The sequence below is a fragment of the Canis aureus genome, chromosome 30 (genome assembly GCF_053574225.1).
Source record: "Canis aureus isolate CA01 chromosome 30, VMU_Caureus_v.1.0, whole genome shotgun sequence".
Lineage (NCBI taxonomy): Eukaryota > Metazoa > Chordata > Mammalia > Carnivora > Canidae > Canis > Canis aureus.
The window spans coordinates 29996071-30013248 of record NC_135640.1 but is presented as its reverse complement, the minus strand read 5'-3'; the positions used below and the strand labels follow the sequence as shown (position 1 = coordinate 30013248).

The window sequence follows — 17178 nt, the reverse complement described above, 5'->3', positions numbered from 1 at the left end:
AATTATCCAGATGAAGGAAGAACATGCAGGGCAGAGAAAATAGCATGTCCTTGTGGTAGGAGAAAGCTGGAAATAGTTTAATTGTGAGAGAGGGAAAGGGTCCAGCATGCAGATGAAGTTAAAGACATGAGCAGGGACACTACAGTGCAGCCTCACAAATCATGTAGAGGATTTATATTTTATCACATGTGTATTAGAAAACAATGATAAAGTTTCATTAGGAGAGTGATATGACCAGTTTTCCATTTTAAGATTTCCTTTTTTTTTTCTTTCGAGATTTTATTTATTCATGAGAGACACACAGAGAGAGGCAGAGACAGAGAGAAACAGGCTCCTTGTGGAGATCTTGTAACAGGACTTGATCTCAGAGCCCTGGGATCACACCTGAGCCAAAGGCAGATGCTTAACCACTGAACCAGGTGCCCCTTCATTTTAACATTTATCAGTCAGGGGTAGGGAGCAAAGAATGGAGGGGACAATTTCTGAAAATGAGACAGGCCATTTGGCACTATTCCACAGCCCACCAAGAAAGGAAACTACTTTGAACTAGAGCAGATCTTCTTTTCCAAAAACTACTTTTGCCCCCATGCAACTTTTGGAAGCATATTTAATTGTTGTGGTGTGTGTGTGTGTGTGTGTGTGTGTGTGTGTGTGTGTGTGTGTGTTGGGGGGGAGAGCAGTGATTCTTCATCTAGTGGATAGAGCCAAGAGTACCACCAAATACCTTACAATGCACAGAATAGTCTCTGACAAATAAGAATTACACATTCCAAATTGTCAGTGATGATGAGATTGAGAAACCCTAGACTAGAAGGTAGGCAGTAAAAGGACTAGATAGATTTATGGAGAGTTTGGAAGACAGCATGGGCCACATTTGGGATGGATTGCATATATTAGGAGGACTCCAACTAGATGCATGGAAATGCTGCTTACTCAGATAAGAAAAGAAATATTTTATTCTCCATAGTAAAGAGCAAAAGTACAATTTAATACACATAAAAGTTGGACACCCTCACAAAACCTCCAAATTGAAATATCTAGTAAGTAATTGGATATCTGAGTCTAGAATTAAAAATAAAAACAGGTGTGCATGGAAATATACATTTGAATGACACAGAATATGGACAGTGTTTTAAGCCATAAATGGGAGGGACCTCCCTTATATAGAGAATATGTCAAGAGATGAGCACCAAGTGTCAAGAAACATTATGCCCAGGAACCCAAACAAGGGTACAGAGAACTAAGTGGAAAATGAGGAGTGGATGTCATGCAACAACACAGATGAACATGTTTCAAAACCAAGGGCACAGTCACTTGTGTTGAATGTGACTAAATGTTCACATAAGATCATCCTAAAAGTGTCCATGACATTTAGCAGCATAGAGCCATTGCTGAGCATGGCCATGAAATCTCAGTTGTGTGTTAAACCAGATAGAGACAATACGGTCATTGGAAAGAGAATAAGAAGTGAGATAGTTGACAAACTTCTTTTTTTTAATTTTATTTTATTATTTTTTTTTAGTTGACAAACTTCTTAGAGGATTCTATCTTTAAAAATTAGAAAAGCTATATTGTCATGAAGGAAATGACACTGTTTGACATATTTGGATTGAAGAAAGTTGACTGTGTCACAAGACTGAGAAAACAGAACCATTAGAATGGATGAGAATGAAGCTATTTGAAGGAGAAGGAAATAATAACTGATCAAGGCCCCGAAGCCAGCTTCGTGTGGAGTGAGGGTGGGCGACAGATATCTAGGGTCACTTCATGCGTTGAAGTTTTTATGGTGAACTTGAGCATTACATTTAATTATGAAAGAGATACTTATTTTCACTTAGCATTTTCTTAAGGGTAAATTTAAAAGAAAAAATAATTCACCTGCATATATTTATTTTCCAGAAGTATAAGGATAGAAAGTTAATGATTTTGTATATTCTTTTAGTTCATAAATAATTTGGAGTACCCACCATGTGCCTGTTACCGGGTCAAGGAAGACTAAACCCTGTTGCAGATCCTGAGGTACTTCCCCCACATGTGACTCTTCTGCAAATTCAAAAGACTGAAGTAGGGGCTGAGTTGGGTGAGCATGTGCCTTCGGCTCAGCTCATGATCTCAGGGTCCTGGGATCCAGCCTCCAACAGGGCTCCCTGGTCAGTGGGGAGTCTGCTTCCCACTCTCCCTTTGCCACTCCCCTGCTCACGCATGCTCGCTCTCTCTCTCTCAAATCAATAAATAAAATCGTAAAAAAAAGACTGAAGCCTTATCCATTCTGCATGACCCATATCAAAAGACATCCCTTGCAATTTCTCCTCTGTGGGCACCAAACCAATAGCTTAAAACAAACTAAGATTCCTGTGTCAGAAGAGTCAAAGCTTAGCTGAGCTGAACATCTGTCAGATAGTAGGAATTTGATTGAGCTTTAAGGGATGAAAAGGACCTGGAGAAGTGAGCAAAACATTTGGTCAAAAGTTGTAAGCAAAACAATGGGCAGACTATTCTACTGGTGCCAGATAAGCAAATACTATAGGAGATTAGAAAAAAAGCAATCAGCTGGGAAACAAATAGGAAAGATCAAGTTACATAAATAGCTTTTTGTTTCCAAATTCTAAAAGCTGCTTTAAGGCAGAAGTTGGATATTATAATAAGTGAAAAAAAAAAAAAAAAAAAAGACATCTCTAATTCCAGGACTTTTCTTTATATCATTGATTTTTTTATATAGTGATAAGGATTTTAACTACTTATTATGAAGGTAAGTTTTATGCTTCTTTGTCTTCCTAGAACGTTGAGCAAAAAGAGAAGCTCAGCAGGGAGTGAAATGAATCACTCTCTGAGGTGTCTCATTTCTCACTCCCAACTGAGTTGGCAAAGGTTAGCACACTATTAAAATTCAAGTTTTTGCAAATATATTTCATTGGTAGTCAACTCACTCGAAAGGTATATCAGTTTTTAGCAATTATTCTCAGTGATAGTCTAAGTGTTTGCCAAAGAATTCTCTGCCTCACCTGGAAAAAGAATCCAATAACTCCATACTAGATAAAGCATGAGTTCCTTGTTGATGATAAGCTAAATGAGAGGACAAATCGAAGATAGTTTGAAACAACCGTCTCCATGGTAACTTGGCATACTAAAAAACATTAACTAAAAGAATTAAGAAATTGTTCCTTCAATGACTACATTTCAGAATTTCATAAGAGGTAGAACTTCATAGGCGGGCACCTCAGATAAAATGCACATGTTATCACACCGAAATGTTGTTTTCCCACCTGGCCATTCACCGTTCATGTGAGTCTGGGAGTGGAAAGGATAAGCTTCTCAAGTTGTTGGCATACCTATGTGGCTCCTATTGGCTTTGAGGATAGGCATGCCTCTCCTCAATTAGTGATAATCCCTATCTCATAGGGTTGTTGCAAGGATTAAATGATACCATAATTTTCAATGTTTCACACATTGTACATTCTCAATAAAACATACACAAATATTTGGGAGGCAGGTGCTGATGACTGTTAGGAGTACATTGCTGGCCACAATTTATACGTTCATGCTCAAAAATCCCCAGAGTCAAGCTTGTGAAGAAGGGAGGGCATTATGTGCATCATGACAAATGTCTTTTGAAGACAAACCACATCTTATTTCCAGAAGGAAAAAAAAAAAAAATAGGTGAGGCGTGCCTTCTATAAACCAGAATAATTAAACAGCAGTTAAGAACACATGAATGTGTTCAGTTATAATTATAGCCTAGGTTAATTAGTCATTTTCATGACGAGACATGTATAAGAATGGGGAGGGTCTGAATCACATCTACTCCGGTTAGGGTACATATATAAACACGCCTGGGTAAAAAGAGAGGATATAAGAACATCTTCTCACTGTCACTCAGCTGAACTCACATCTCCTACCAACATGTCTTATAGCTGCTGTTCTGAAAACTTCTCCATCCACTCCCTTGGAGGCTACCTGCACCCCCTAAGTTCCCTCTGTAGCTCATCCTACCCCAGCAACCCAGTCTAAGGCACTGACCTCTGCTCTCCCAGCACCTGCCAGCTGGGCTCCTCCCTCTACAGTGGCTCTCAGGAGACCTGCTCTGAGCCCACTAGTTGCTAGACTTTTTGTGTGGTTTTCAGCCCTTGCTAGACATCCCACTACTGGCCAAGGACCTCCATGCTCTGCGATCCTTGCCAGCCAACTTATACCCTCAGCTGTTGATCCAGCAGAAGTTACTGCCTGGGTTATGAACTTAGAAGCTCCTATACTCTGGGCTTGGACCAAGTGGCTTTAGACCCCTGGGTTATGGAGTCCACAGCTTCCCTTTCCTGGTCTATGAATCCAGATTCCACTGCCCAACCTACTTGGCTTCTAGGAGCTGTCAAACTTCTTGATGCCAACCAACCTGCAGATCTGGCTTCTCCCACAAACCGACTTGTTAAGGATTCTAGACCTGGACTTCACAGTTCCTCAAAGTCAATCTTGGCTATTGTCTGGCTAGAGTCTATATTCTGCCACCTAGAAAAGTATGATTAAATAAAAATCCTATTAATATGAAATCATTTATCTCTTAGATACCTATTCTGTTTTCCTTCTATTTTCTTCTATTTTCCTTCTTACTTCTTTAGTTAAAAATAAACCGAGAGGTCTTTTTTTTTTTTTTTTTTTGCCTTCAAATAAAATCATGTAATTTGATATTGCCACAGGTCAATATTAATTTAAAGAAAAAAGATATCCATTGGGAACTTCAAACTCACTGTTCTCTGTCTAAAAAGAAATATTTCAGAAGTAGTTTCCCTGGTAGGCAAAATTCTCTGACAACACAGAATTAGTTCCCTGAAATTTTTGGCAAGTGGAATCACAGCTTGGGCAGGGAGTTATTCTAAGCACTTCTCTGTATAATCATTTCAGCCTTATTAGGTACCTTGCTTTGGTTAAACTACTAATAAATCTAATCCCTTCAGAAGATGAGTTTCAGAGACAGCAGCGGTGCTTCAAGGGCACTATCCTGGCTACTTTAGATGAGGAAATGTCAAAATAGTTGTCATGAGTCCCTTTTGCAGACTTAAGCAAGTGGTAATGGAATATTAACTAACAGTAGTAACTGGTATGATGAGACAAACATCCAAAATAAGGATAAAATTAAACATTTGTGGACTTTATTATAATACAATTAATTCAATTTCTAAGACTTATTTCTCATCTCGGTGCTTAACTCTCTCCTTCCTCAGTCTAGTCACTCTTTACCTGAGAAGGAGGACTTCATCTCTTGATATCTTGGGCTTAGATCTGGATGTGATAACTAGATAGTTTACTAAACTCTTGTTTTGGGAAACACAGTCATCAACATTTGAAAATACGTTAAGTGTGAAGAAAATATCTAAGTAGATACAGATACTCATTGTTCATTGCCCTCACAAAGTATTTCTCTCCCATCTTCTCAAAAGAATTGGGTTTTGTGTCTGTACCCCCTCTAACCTACACATAGTTTTATAAAAGAATGTGACTATGCTCCAGGTTTCAGGACGGAATCTGCCTAGTTCTGGGAAACCCCGAATCTTCCCTGAAAGTGATTGGTTCTGGATGGAGCATGTGATCTGACTTAAACCAATGTGAAACAAGGAGTGATGTAAACAGGTGCTTCTGGTAAAGTTCTCGTGCAGTTTTTTTGAGCAACCATCTCTTTCTCTGGATTTTGTCATATCATTTTTTTTTTCATTTTTTTTAAGATTTTATTTATTCACTTGAGAGAGAGAGAGAGAGCATGAGTGGGAGAGGAGAGGCATAGGAAGAGGAAAAAGCAGACTCCCCACTGAGCCAGGAGCCCTGCTTGGGGCTTGTTCCCAGGACCCTAGAGATCTTGACTTGAGCCGAAGGCAGATGCTTAACCATTTGAGCCACCTAGATGCCCCTGGACTTTGTTGTATCATGTGTGGAATGCTATATCCATCTTGTATAAGACCTAAAAATTAAACCATTACATGAAAAACAGCAAAGCCAAGAGAAATGCAAGGAGCAGAGCCCAGACCGTCTCATTTCTGGATTTTAGTAAATATGAGCCAATAAATTTTTCTTATTACTTAAACCATTTTGAAAAGCAATGCTTTCCTAAAAGAGACACTCATTTAAAAGCTGAAACAACACTCTTTCCCAATAAAGGCCCTATGTAATGTTAAAGATTGTTTGCAACCCACCTTTTCTTAATTCCTCTCCTCACTACTCCACACATGCATTCACTCCACCAATATGCACTCCACTAATGCTATCTACTCCTGTTTCCTGAAACACATTGCAGAGAACTGAACTCTTATACAGTCTTACACTTTTTAGAAGGAGTGTTATGTCTTTCTAACCCTTCAAAACCCACAGAAATATTATCTCTTCTCTCACTCCTTTTTGGTAGAGTCCACAATCAATAGAGTTGATTATTTCCTACACAATGTTAGCACTAAATTGCTTATATTTTTGTTAATTACAAATTCACTATTTTATATTTTATTTAAAGATTATTTTGTTTGATCAGTACTGTTTATTTTTGTTATAACCTTGATGGAATCTTACCTAACGGGTTCTAAATAGTAGTAAATACTCAATAAATATTAATAAAATAGATGAATGAATAAAATAGATCTAGAGTGATAGTCTCCAGGATGTATTATGTCAACAGAAATAAGCATTCATTCATTTTTGCTAGTTAAACTCAATTTGGATAAGCTAGTTGTCAGTAATGTAATTAATATCCTAATCAGCACATTATAAAAAATGACGTAGTACCATCTAATGATATTATCACAACAGTGGTAGCTATAGGATAAGTTGGAGAACTCAAAACAAACAAATTCCCACTTCTGGATCACACAAAGGCAGAAAAACAACTTCACCAAAAGCTAACCTCAAAAAAAAAAAAAGCTAACCTCAGAGACAGGCCAGAGTAAATGCATCTGGGGAAAGGAACAAAAGTAAGTGCATAATTACTATAATAAACCATGACACTTTCACATCCAAGACATAATGGAACAAAGAATTCAAAAAGATGGGAGTTAATGTTCAAATGGCCAAGGTACTATGATCCATTCTTTCTTTCCAATGACTCTTTGTTAAGGGCTACATAGACAGTGAGTAGTACTCTAACTTTCTCTTTCCTTCCTCCCTTCCTCCCTCCCTCCCTTCCTTCCTTCTTTCCTTTCTTGGCTATTTGAATCAAAGTCTGATGTCATAGCTTTGTAAAATATCAAGAATTATCCCAAGAAGCAAAATTATATAGAGATAGTTTCATAGAAAATAAAATGATATTGCATGTGAATACTTTTATTACAGTGTTCTATAAGAATCTATTTACCATTAGAAACAGATAAGGCTGGCAAGAGAGCATTTCCATATTCCATATAGTATCATTATAATGGATATCTAATTCTGAGTATTTCAGAGACTAAAATTTTTTTTCAGTATTCATTACAGTGTCTGAGAGGAGTTATATGGGACTTGACTTATTTTACAAAATTTTGTATTTAAAGGAAGTTGGTCATTCCCCTTGGCACACTCTTTTGAGGTGGACCAATGAGAAACATACTTTTTCTTTATTCTCAGAGTTACCCTCAAATACAATCAGACTATTCATTTTAAGTGATGGATTTCTACCAGCATGCATGACAACTAATAGCTTACTGACTTCAGTCTTTGTTCTGTCCTGTTAAAATTTTTATAAGTAATCTTAATAAAAATTAAATGGCTTAAAGGAAAGCACAGATTTCATTCAGTAGGTAGATTTGACAAGATGCCATTTCATGTCCTTTTCAACTCTAGGATATTAAGATTCTGATAGAAAATCATAGAATGTGACACCTAGAAAGGACCTTTGAGATCTTCTCATCTAAAGTCATTATCTTAGGAGATATCCAAAGAGGCAGAGCGACTTGTCCAACTTCATGCAGTGAATTAATAGAACCAGGGCTAAAAGCCAGATCTCTTCACTCTTGGTCTAGTATTCTTTCATCGCTATGCAATCTATCTATATGAGTGACTTTCTGGTTAGAGAAGAAGAATAGATTTAAATTAACTTCAGTCATTTGGTTTGTAAAATAAAACTAAGGCAAGGATAGAGGAAATAAATTGTGGGAGAACTGAATTGAATTCTAATTTTTTAATTTATTTATGTTTTACTTTAATACAGCTGAATAAGTGATTAGAAGTCCAACATAGCAACCTAATCAAATATAAAAGTAATATACACTGTTCAACCTTATCATCATCAAGTTCTAAGTCCTTGAGAGATAGAAACAGGTTGACTAGACATTTAATGGGTGCGATGAATACAATCCAACCCTTAGAAGAATGGAATGTACAACATTTACGGACACAAGAAACCATAATCTCAAACATACAGAAAAGATACTGTTTATTTTACCTTATAGTTTTATATCAATCCAAGATTGATGGTGCCATCAGAACATTTTTGTTTTCACAAAGATCCTTCACCTGATCAGAAATAATTGCTACTTTTATTCATTTACCATTCCAAATGTGGCAGGCAATCAGGTATCATATATATCATCTCATTTCATCTTTAAAACCATTTTATGAGGCTGATGCTCTTACAACTTTCATTTTAAAGATGAAGGATCCAAGGCATAGACATTTAAGGGAAATGTTCAAGGTTTGTTATTATAGATCTTGGCTTAGAATCCTAACTGGAGAACTCTTTCTCGTATTTGATTTCTTCTTCATGCAATTTTTGATATTCCACCCTCTGGTGGCACTGAAGTACTACTGCAGCTATGATCATTTTTATATTGTTAAGACTTGGAATTGTTCAACCATTTAGCCCAAAGTATCCAGTCATCATAAGCAATCAGGTGACTATTTCTACCTATTTGGCAAGAAAACTAGAAGATAGACTACATAATTATCATTGTTCAAGTGCCTATAGAGTGAACACTTAGTTTTTAGTAGGTTGCTTGAAAACAATCTGAAGGTGATGGGTTGTCCCAGCAGATGTCATTCCACAGTAATAAACCTAGTAACTCTGTCTATAAATCCAGCACCAGCTAAAAATCTGTGTTTACTCATTGAACCAAAATTGCATGCTGAAACACCTATTAATTCAGCACTCTCTTAAATAGCATGTGCAAGTTAATGCTTCAACCCAAAGAGAAAAGAATTCACGGGGTGGCCTTATTCACAAATGACAGACCTAGCATCACTATTTGACATTTGGAGATTGGAAACTGCACAGGTATTCATTAATTTGCTATACATTGTGAGGTTAATAAGAAAGCAGTCTGTTGGAGACAATTATGTCAATGCTGGCCTGGACGATGTCCTGCCTCTGTTCCCCCACCCCTGAATCTGGCAACAGGGCTCTGTTGTGCTGACAGTGAAAAGTGGTACCCTTTTTTCATGGGAAGGCTTTTTAATACATGCCTCCATATAATCAAACATTATTTTGAAATAATTGACTCAGTTTGTGCCTTGCTAATAAGTGGTTCCTTAATGATTTTGCTCTTATTTCATAAAGGAGTAGCTGAAAGGTAGGTACAGGTTTTATTTTATTTTTTTTTTTTCCTTTAAACTCTGTACCCTGGCCAATTCTTGAAAATCTTGGGTCTGTCAAGTTTTCAGAACTCTATCCATTCAGACATTAACTATAATTTGAATACATTTAGCAACTTCCATTTATTTAGCAGCTTCTGTTCATTAATTTTTCAAACTACATTTTTGGAACTCTCATTATATGCCAGCCAGGCCTTGTGCTCAGTGCTGGAGATACAATAGCAGGGGAAATATACATACTTTTTGCCTTCATGGAACTCAGAGTGCAGTGGCAAAGGTATAGTGGAGAAACAAATAAAATCATTATAAACTGAGATAAGTTCTTTGAAGGATGAAAAACAGACTCTGAGATAGAATTTTCTTTCAAACAAGGTGATGAAGGAAAGCCACTATTCAAGGTTGCTCTTATGCTGAGACACAAAAGATGAAGAGAGGAGCTGCATGTGGAGGAGACGGCAGTGAAGGGATGAGACAGACAGGCAGCTGCACACACAAAGTAATGAGGCAGAGAGAGGCTTGACATGCTCAGGAGCCCAGTAGAGGCCTGTGTGAATGGAGGATGTGGGGCAGAGGGAAAACACAAGATTCGGAGTTAGAAAAATAGGCAGCACCCAGGTTTAGCAAGCACTGGGTAAGCCAGGCTAAGGACCAGGGATCTTATTTTCAGGGTAGTGAAAATCCATTTAATACTTCTAAGCAGGAGAGTTACAAGCGACAGTGGAAGCCTCTATGATGATAAATACAAATATGCATATGATTTAAATGGGGTGTTGTTGGGGTCATGTGGAGGGCATACTTGGTATTCCTTTTAAACAGACAGGAGTGGTCATTCAACATTGTAAGTAACTTGCACGTGTGGTAAAGGCATCCTAGACAGGTTGGGTGTGCAGCTTGTCAGGTTGAATATATTCTGATGTGTCCTTTGAAATATATGATATCCCCAGTCTATCCCATGTTAAGGAGGAGTTTGTATCAGAGTTGTTCTGGGTTCCTGAATGTTCTTGATTTTCTTCAGATCTGAGAAAGGGGCCAGAGCATTTTGCTAAAAATATGCTTCTGTTGTTTCACTGCCATGAGCTAAGCTAGGTGAATTATAGAATGTGCTATCGAAAATCGTGCTGCCAGGTCCTGTGTTATAAGGATGAACCTAAGCTGATACAGCTGCAAATGTGATAAATGCAGCTGCCTGTCATCATTCTGCAGTCAAAAAACAAAACACAATAAACAAAAAATGAAAAGTGCATCTGAAACAGGTTTGTTACAAAAGCAAATTATCAAAGTTGAGAAGCACAGATAGAAATACATACACTAGTTGGTATAAATACAGACATAATAAAGAATATGTCAAAGTCCATTGGTAATTCAGAGGAAGAAGTAGTAACCTGTAAATAGGAAGATCAGGGAAAAACTTCATAAAGAGGCAACATTTATCTTTGACCTTCAATATGACAGGGGAAACAAAATGTTAGACAAAGGGAAAGATGTTTATAAGGCAATGGCCACTTTCAGTACCTTGGGTGAGCAATAAAAAGAGATTTCATTGTTGAGTCCTTCACACATCCTGATCAATTGAACAGACCAAGATCTAAGTAGAATGAGCTTAATTGAATTGGCTTCTGACTGAAAATGTCTTGATCATATTATTCTATTCTGCCAAAAGAGCATCTTTCCAAACTCTAGTGCTGAATATTGATCAGTTGTTTCCACATCCATTTGTTTTGTCCATTTACCAATATGGAGAGTCACGGCAACTAAGGAAAAAAAAATGTTAGCTTGGGTGGCATGTTGGGACTCATATTTGAGAAACTCTGCCCTGATGAGTCAGCTTTGGGGCTAACATGAAAGCCATTTTGAAGATTGAAAATGGACTGGCTTCTTTGTTAATAGGATGTCATCTTCATATGTTACTAAACAAAGTGCTAATGAGATGTTATCCTTCAAATTAGCTTAGGCAATGAGGTGGAAAGGAGTCTTGAGAAGAAGCCAACACCCAGTTTTCTGAGTATATAATCTAGCCAAAAAAGAATCTTCAGACCTGGCATGCTGAGTCCTTATGACCAACTTCAATCAAGGGTTTCAACAGTATGCCCCAGAGCCAAGGCCGCTCACTCAGGAGCTCCTACAATGTCCCACCACTCTCTGCCATCGTACATGAGTCTAAACTTATAAACTTTGAAGATGGATTGTTTTTACCCAGCAGCTGCCATGGCAAGACCTGGCTCCTGGACAACTTTCAAGAAACCTGCAGTGAGACTACCGGCTGCAAAATGCCCAACTGTAAACAGGAACTGTGCACTGAGCCTAGCTGTATGCAAAGTGCCGGCCTCCCCAGAGTTGTCCAAACAACTTGTTCCAATTCCAGGCCCTGTGAAAAGACAATATGCCAATCAGGACGTTCCTCAGCAGTGTCGGAGTGTGTTTCTCAGCCTTGCCAGTCAGGAAGCAACCAGCAAGTGGGTTTTGTAGTCCAGAACTGCCAGCCTGTGAGCTACGTGGCAAAGAGTTGTCCACCAAAGGCATATGTGTCTAAGAGTTGTCAGACTCTAGAATGTGAACCTGGCCAATGTCAATCTCAGAGCTCCGAATCCAGTTCCTGTAGGCTTCCGGTCTCTGTTGCAACAAAGTCACAACTCCTGGAATCTTCTTCTAATACTTATGATCCAACTTGCTGTGTTACTGGTGGTTTGCAACTACCTTGTAAGTGAAGAATGAGTAGAGTGCGTAGATAGGAGATAACATATTCTAATAGAGGTAAATTGATTTCTTAAGATATCTAGGAAATTTTGTTTCTCTAAATGCATATTATTGTGCATGGGTTTGTGAGTGAATAGAGATGTCTTCCACTGTCTTCAAAGAGAAAAATGTTCTTTTTTGCTCTTTGGGGCATTTCTCGTAGTAAGCTGGGATTGGAAAGCATGTTAAATATTTTAGGTCAAACTATTTGTTACAGAGCACTGAGAGTTGCAACTAAGAACTCATGTGAGTACTTAAGTCAACATGACATTTTGGCCACTGGGTATTATCAGTGGAAAGACTTAGCATTGAATCTGGCCTATTATATAAATATAATGTGCTACCAATATCAGAAATCCATATAATATTGGAGTTTAAAGGGACCCTGAACCCTGTCTAGTCGCATGAATTCTGATGGATTCAACTCTAATTTATCTGCTGCATCACAGCACTCTTGTAATCAACATGAAGTTGAATCTATTGCTGGAAAAGCGCAAGAATATTTTTAATTTCACTTCCACGGACTTCATAACCACATAGTAGCCAGAGACCTTTGAATATAATGAGTTCAAGCTTACTATACCCACTACATTTCTCCTATTCTTCTTCCTCTTTTCACTATTTCTTAAGTGCTTTAGGAGTTGGAAAAATACTCTTTGTAGTAAATAAACTTACTTCATTTAAAATTACAAACTTAATTGTCATGCCATTATTTTTGATCAACACTTTTGTGGGTTTTATGTTATTGATTTTTGACCAGATAAAAATTGAATAAATATTTGGAAGAAAAAAGGAGACTATGTTTCCTTACAATTGTTTGTACAGTATGAACCAGAATAAGAGAGTACAGTTGTGCTAGTCAGCAGAATATGGGGAACATGCTCAATATGAAGATCATAAAACCATGGCACCAGAAGGTGTGAAGATACATGAATTTTGTTTAGAATAGCTTGGCTATTGTGAAGCTGTGGGTGTGCTCTTAAATGGAGCTCTCATTGCACAAGACGACATAAGGTAATGGCAAAGAGCATGAACCCTAAAGTAAGATGTTCCGGGGTCTGAATCTTCACTGTGCTGGGTGAAGGCTGCTTGAATTGCAACTGTGTGGTTATGCACAAATTATTTAACCACTCTCACCTCAGTTTCCTTAACTCCAAAACCAAAATAATAATGATGGTTCCACTGTGAGACTTAATAAGTTAATTTGAAAGTGCTCAGCATGTGACCTTGTATATAGGAAACAGTAAGATATAGAAACATGATTAGCTAGCTCAGAGACTCAATATGAAGAGCAGAGGCAGGGATTTATAGATAAATCCTAGAATCTATGACAGATTAGGAAAGCTAGTCATCTCAAAAATGAAAGACTAGCTGTTTTGTATCTTGAACAAAGCAAGTAGCACTTTTTACCAAGGGAAATGCTTAGGAAACATTCCATGCCTTGCTGAGCTGGGCTGGCAAATAGCTGAGTTTATGACAAAGCTAATGTTGATTTACCTGTCAGTTATGAGGGTGTGTTAGACATAGGTCATCCTAAAAATAAAGATTTAAGTCTAAAATCTAGAAACTACAACTTGCACAGATGCTTCCATAGAGGGGTGGAGTTGAGACGTGGCTGATGCAGGTCTGAAAGAGGCTGAATGAACACTGTTTGATCCCATCAGTAGTAACAGAACATATGGCAGCCACAACAGCAGAGCCTTCCTACAGCAAGAGACATTGACATTAAGCTTCTGGGCACAGCAGTGACAGAGCATTGGCAACGACAAGGAGAGACTTCATCTGCGTTGCAGCTTCTCAGTATTCCTATCACAGCCAATCATGCAAACACAGTTGAAATTCATGCACAGTGAAAATGTTACTAATGCAACTCAAATAGGAGGGTCTGGGAAGAGTATAATGCATTTTGGCCACTGTTTCTGAAGAGAAGAGGAAAACAGCCATTTCATTTGTCTCCCAAGAATACTTTCCGTTAAGAGGTGTGGCTTGCTGGGACACAGGGTGTTGGTGACAAGTGGCTAAGCATAGGGTGTATGTGTGGTGCTGGTGGGCAGGGAGAAGCAGGAAAGAGGAACAGCAGCATTAAATGAAGTTTTCATTTTTCCAGTTATTCTGTTTATCATCCTAGACCTTAATTCATTCTTTCCAGACCAAGTGTAATCATCCTCTGAGGAGGAGTTAGCTGAAGAAGATGTCAGTATCTATCTAATCTAACCCACCATGGAGCACATAGGAATTCTTTATAGAGAGAAGTTGTGTGGATTCAGGAACTAAAGATTCTTGGTATTGGAATAGATAACGGTGTGGTGATGTGAAGAGATGTTTTGTAGGCTATTTACGTAAGGGGGGAGAACTGGCTTTGAATTGTACTGGACCTTGTTCAAATCCAAATTCTGTCCCTTACTAGCTATGTGCCCTGGGACAAGTTAGCATTTCTGAGGCTCAGTTTTTCTATTAGAAAATGGAGATAATGCCTAATTTCATTGGATGATTGTGGCAAAAAAAAAAAAAAAAGCCATCATGGCCATTAAATGCTTAATGAAGTGTTTGTGTCAATATATGTAAAATATTGTTTGACACTTAAGCTGATATTCCTTCTTGGGGCTCAGCCTCAGTTTATTCTCATGACTTCTCTATACTAGGCTTAAAATTTCAGAACAGAGACCAAGAAAAGCCCTTCCATTATAGATGCAAGGGCATAAGTAGTATGGAGCATAATCTAGATAGTGTATGCGGTACTCTCAAAAATTATAGAAATGACTCAATGGGTACATGCTACAGAATATGCTTCATAGATCAAGGAATTTCTTCCTGTTTGAACAGAAAGGCTATGGTAGGATTTTTGTATTGGTATCACTCACCCGACTCTTAAAGACATGGATATTTTAATAGCATGCTATTCTCCTCAAACCAAACATAATGAATCTCAAGAACGTTTTCTTGTCTATGTAATATTGTGCCAAAGGCAATGATAGCTCTTAGTAATTTGGTCCTAACTATTTACCAGCCACTGTGTATATATATATTTTTAACTTGAAACCCAAACAATACAATCAGGTGAGTACAATTTTTTAATCTTCACTTTTTTCAATGAGAATGAAGACACAGATAAATTAAGTAGGTTGTCTAATGCAGATAGTAAATGGTGGATCTAGGATTTTAATATAGTGAGTTGGACTTGGGAACTTGAGCTAAATCCTGGCTACCTGATAACATTACATGCTTTGTCACTAGAGCAGCCTAAATATGTGGAAAATCTGTGTCCTATGAAGTGTCTGTACAATTTGAAAATTATTGGCCCAGCCAAATTGTATTGTTGTGAGAGTATAAAGGAAACAATTAGAAGACTCTAGTTGATTGGATGGTTTAATCCCAAATCAGGAATAAGTGCTACAAAGTAATTAAGCATATTACACTGGAATTTGTGAAATATAGATTTCCAGTGCCTTAGAAAAGAACATGAACGTCACATCATGTGAAATGACATAATCTAAGTGCCAGGGAAGGTGTTTAGATAGCATGGAGTCATATTTTTCTACACTAAGCTTGACTGTCTTGATGTTGTTAGTAATTGTTTTTCATACTGTTAGTCTTTCTGGCTAAATATGTTTCTTTTGAAAACATTGATCCTGTTTTAGGCATTAATGGGATATGAAGACAGTATTTTGTTCCATGTAGCACCAGATTCTTTGACACCTTTCTTGAACCCAGAGTATCTTTCTCCAGTTCTGCTTCCCATTTCTCCCTTTAGAGACTTCCTGTTCTTCCCTCAGTTCAAAATTCTTTCACTTCAGGAACTGTTACATATTCTCCCCTTGAAGCCCAAGTGGAAATAATGATAATCAATTCCAAAAACAGCTAAAAAAAAGGAACGACAAACACAGAACAAGAATACTTCTTTTAGGCAATTGATAACTCGCTAATACTGGATCAGAGCTACGGCTTGGGTTAGCAATAACATACACCATAGGGAGAGAGGTACAAATAGAGTAAAGATCTAAAAGTTAAATGAAATTTTGAATTCAGAAACCCCACAATTTTTTTAAAGACTTTATTTATTCATGAGAGAGAGAGAGAGAGAGAGAGAGAGAGAGGCATAGGCAGAGGGAGAAGCAGACTCCATGCAGGAAGCCCAATGTGGGACTTGATCCTGGGTCTCTGGGATCACCCCTGAGCCAAAGGCAGACCCAACCACTGGGCTACCCAGGTGTCCTGAAACCCCACATTTTTTATTAAGAATTGACCAACTTTTTGTATAACTTTCTCTGTATTTATGGAAACAAAGGTGCTAATGGGATTCAAAGAGAGTTATTCCTTGGAGCCCAGAGGCAAAACCAATGTGGCTATACCCAGACACAAGAACATAGAAATCTCAAAAGTCAATACAGGAAATGGTTAAGCCCATTGCTATTCTCATTACTCAATATGGTGTTGCTTCAAGTGTAAGGCCAATGCTCCTGCAGGAGTTCAGTAACTACTGATTGACAAAGATAATGACAAATGGATACTGAAAACCAAAGACAAGGCTCAGTATAACACCTCCCTTATCAGGACACTGTCTTGTCATGAGTGCTTTGTGGATAGTGGCAGGCTGCTTATTTAAATTGAATGAGCAGAGTGGGACACCTCGATTAAAAAGCCCTCTCCACCATAAACCCTGTCAACCTTTACAGTAGGGTTATTAACTGTTGTTCGTGTTTCTCCTTGAAATGAGCTACATTCACTCTGGCACTTTCTGTGTTAGGAAATGGATGTAATATTGCATGTTGAAAGTCTCAAGAACAAAGTACCTTCCTCTAGACTTCATATTTTATTAAGTTGCAAGAGAGAGTGAATCAAATAAAATGTAAATATTAGCCATATTGATATTCACAAGTGCTATAATGTATTTATCTAATGACCAGATTTACAGTA

General features: G+C 37.9%; 1 protein-coding gene and 1 pseudogene across 1 annotated transcript; both read left to right on the top strand.

The window, feature by feature from the left end:
- The first annotated feature begins 3900 nt into the window (after positions 1-3900).
- On the top strand, positions 3901-4424 carry LOC144301565 (keratin-associated protein 13-3-like; annotated as a pseudogene).
- Positions 4425-11615: 7191 nt separating this feature from the next.
- KRTAP27-1 (keratin associated protein 27-1) lies at positions 11616-12236 on the top strand. Its single transcript, XM_077878699.1, has one exon. It carries the CDS (start codon positions 11616-11618, stop codon positions 12234-12236), a length of 621 nt encoding a protein of 206 aa, XP_077734825.1.
- Positions 12237-17178: the final 4942 nt, after the last annotated feature.

Coding starts and splice junctions, on each gene's coding strand:
- KRTAP27-1 (XM_077878699.1), top strand. CDS start 11,616: ATGCCCCAGAGCCAAGGCCGCTCACTCAGGAGCTCCTACAATGTCCCA.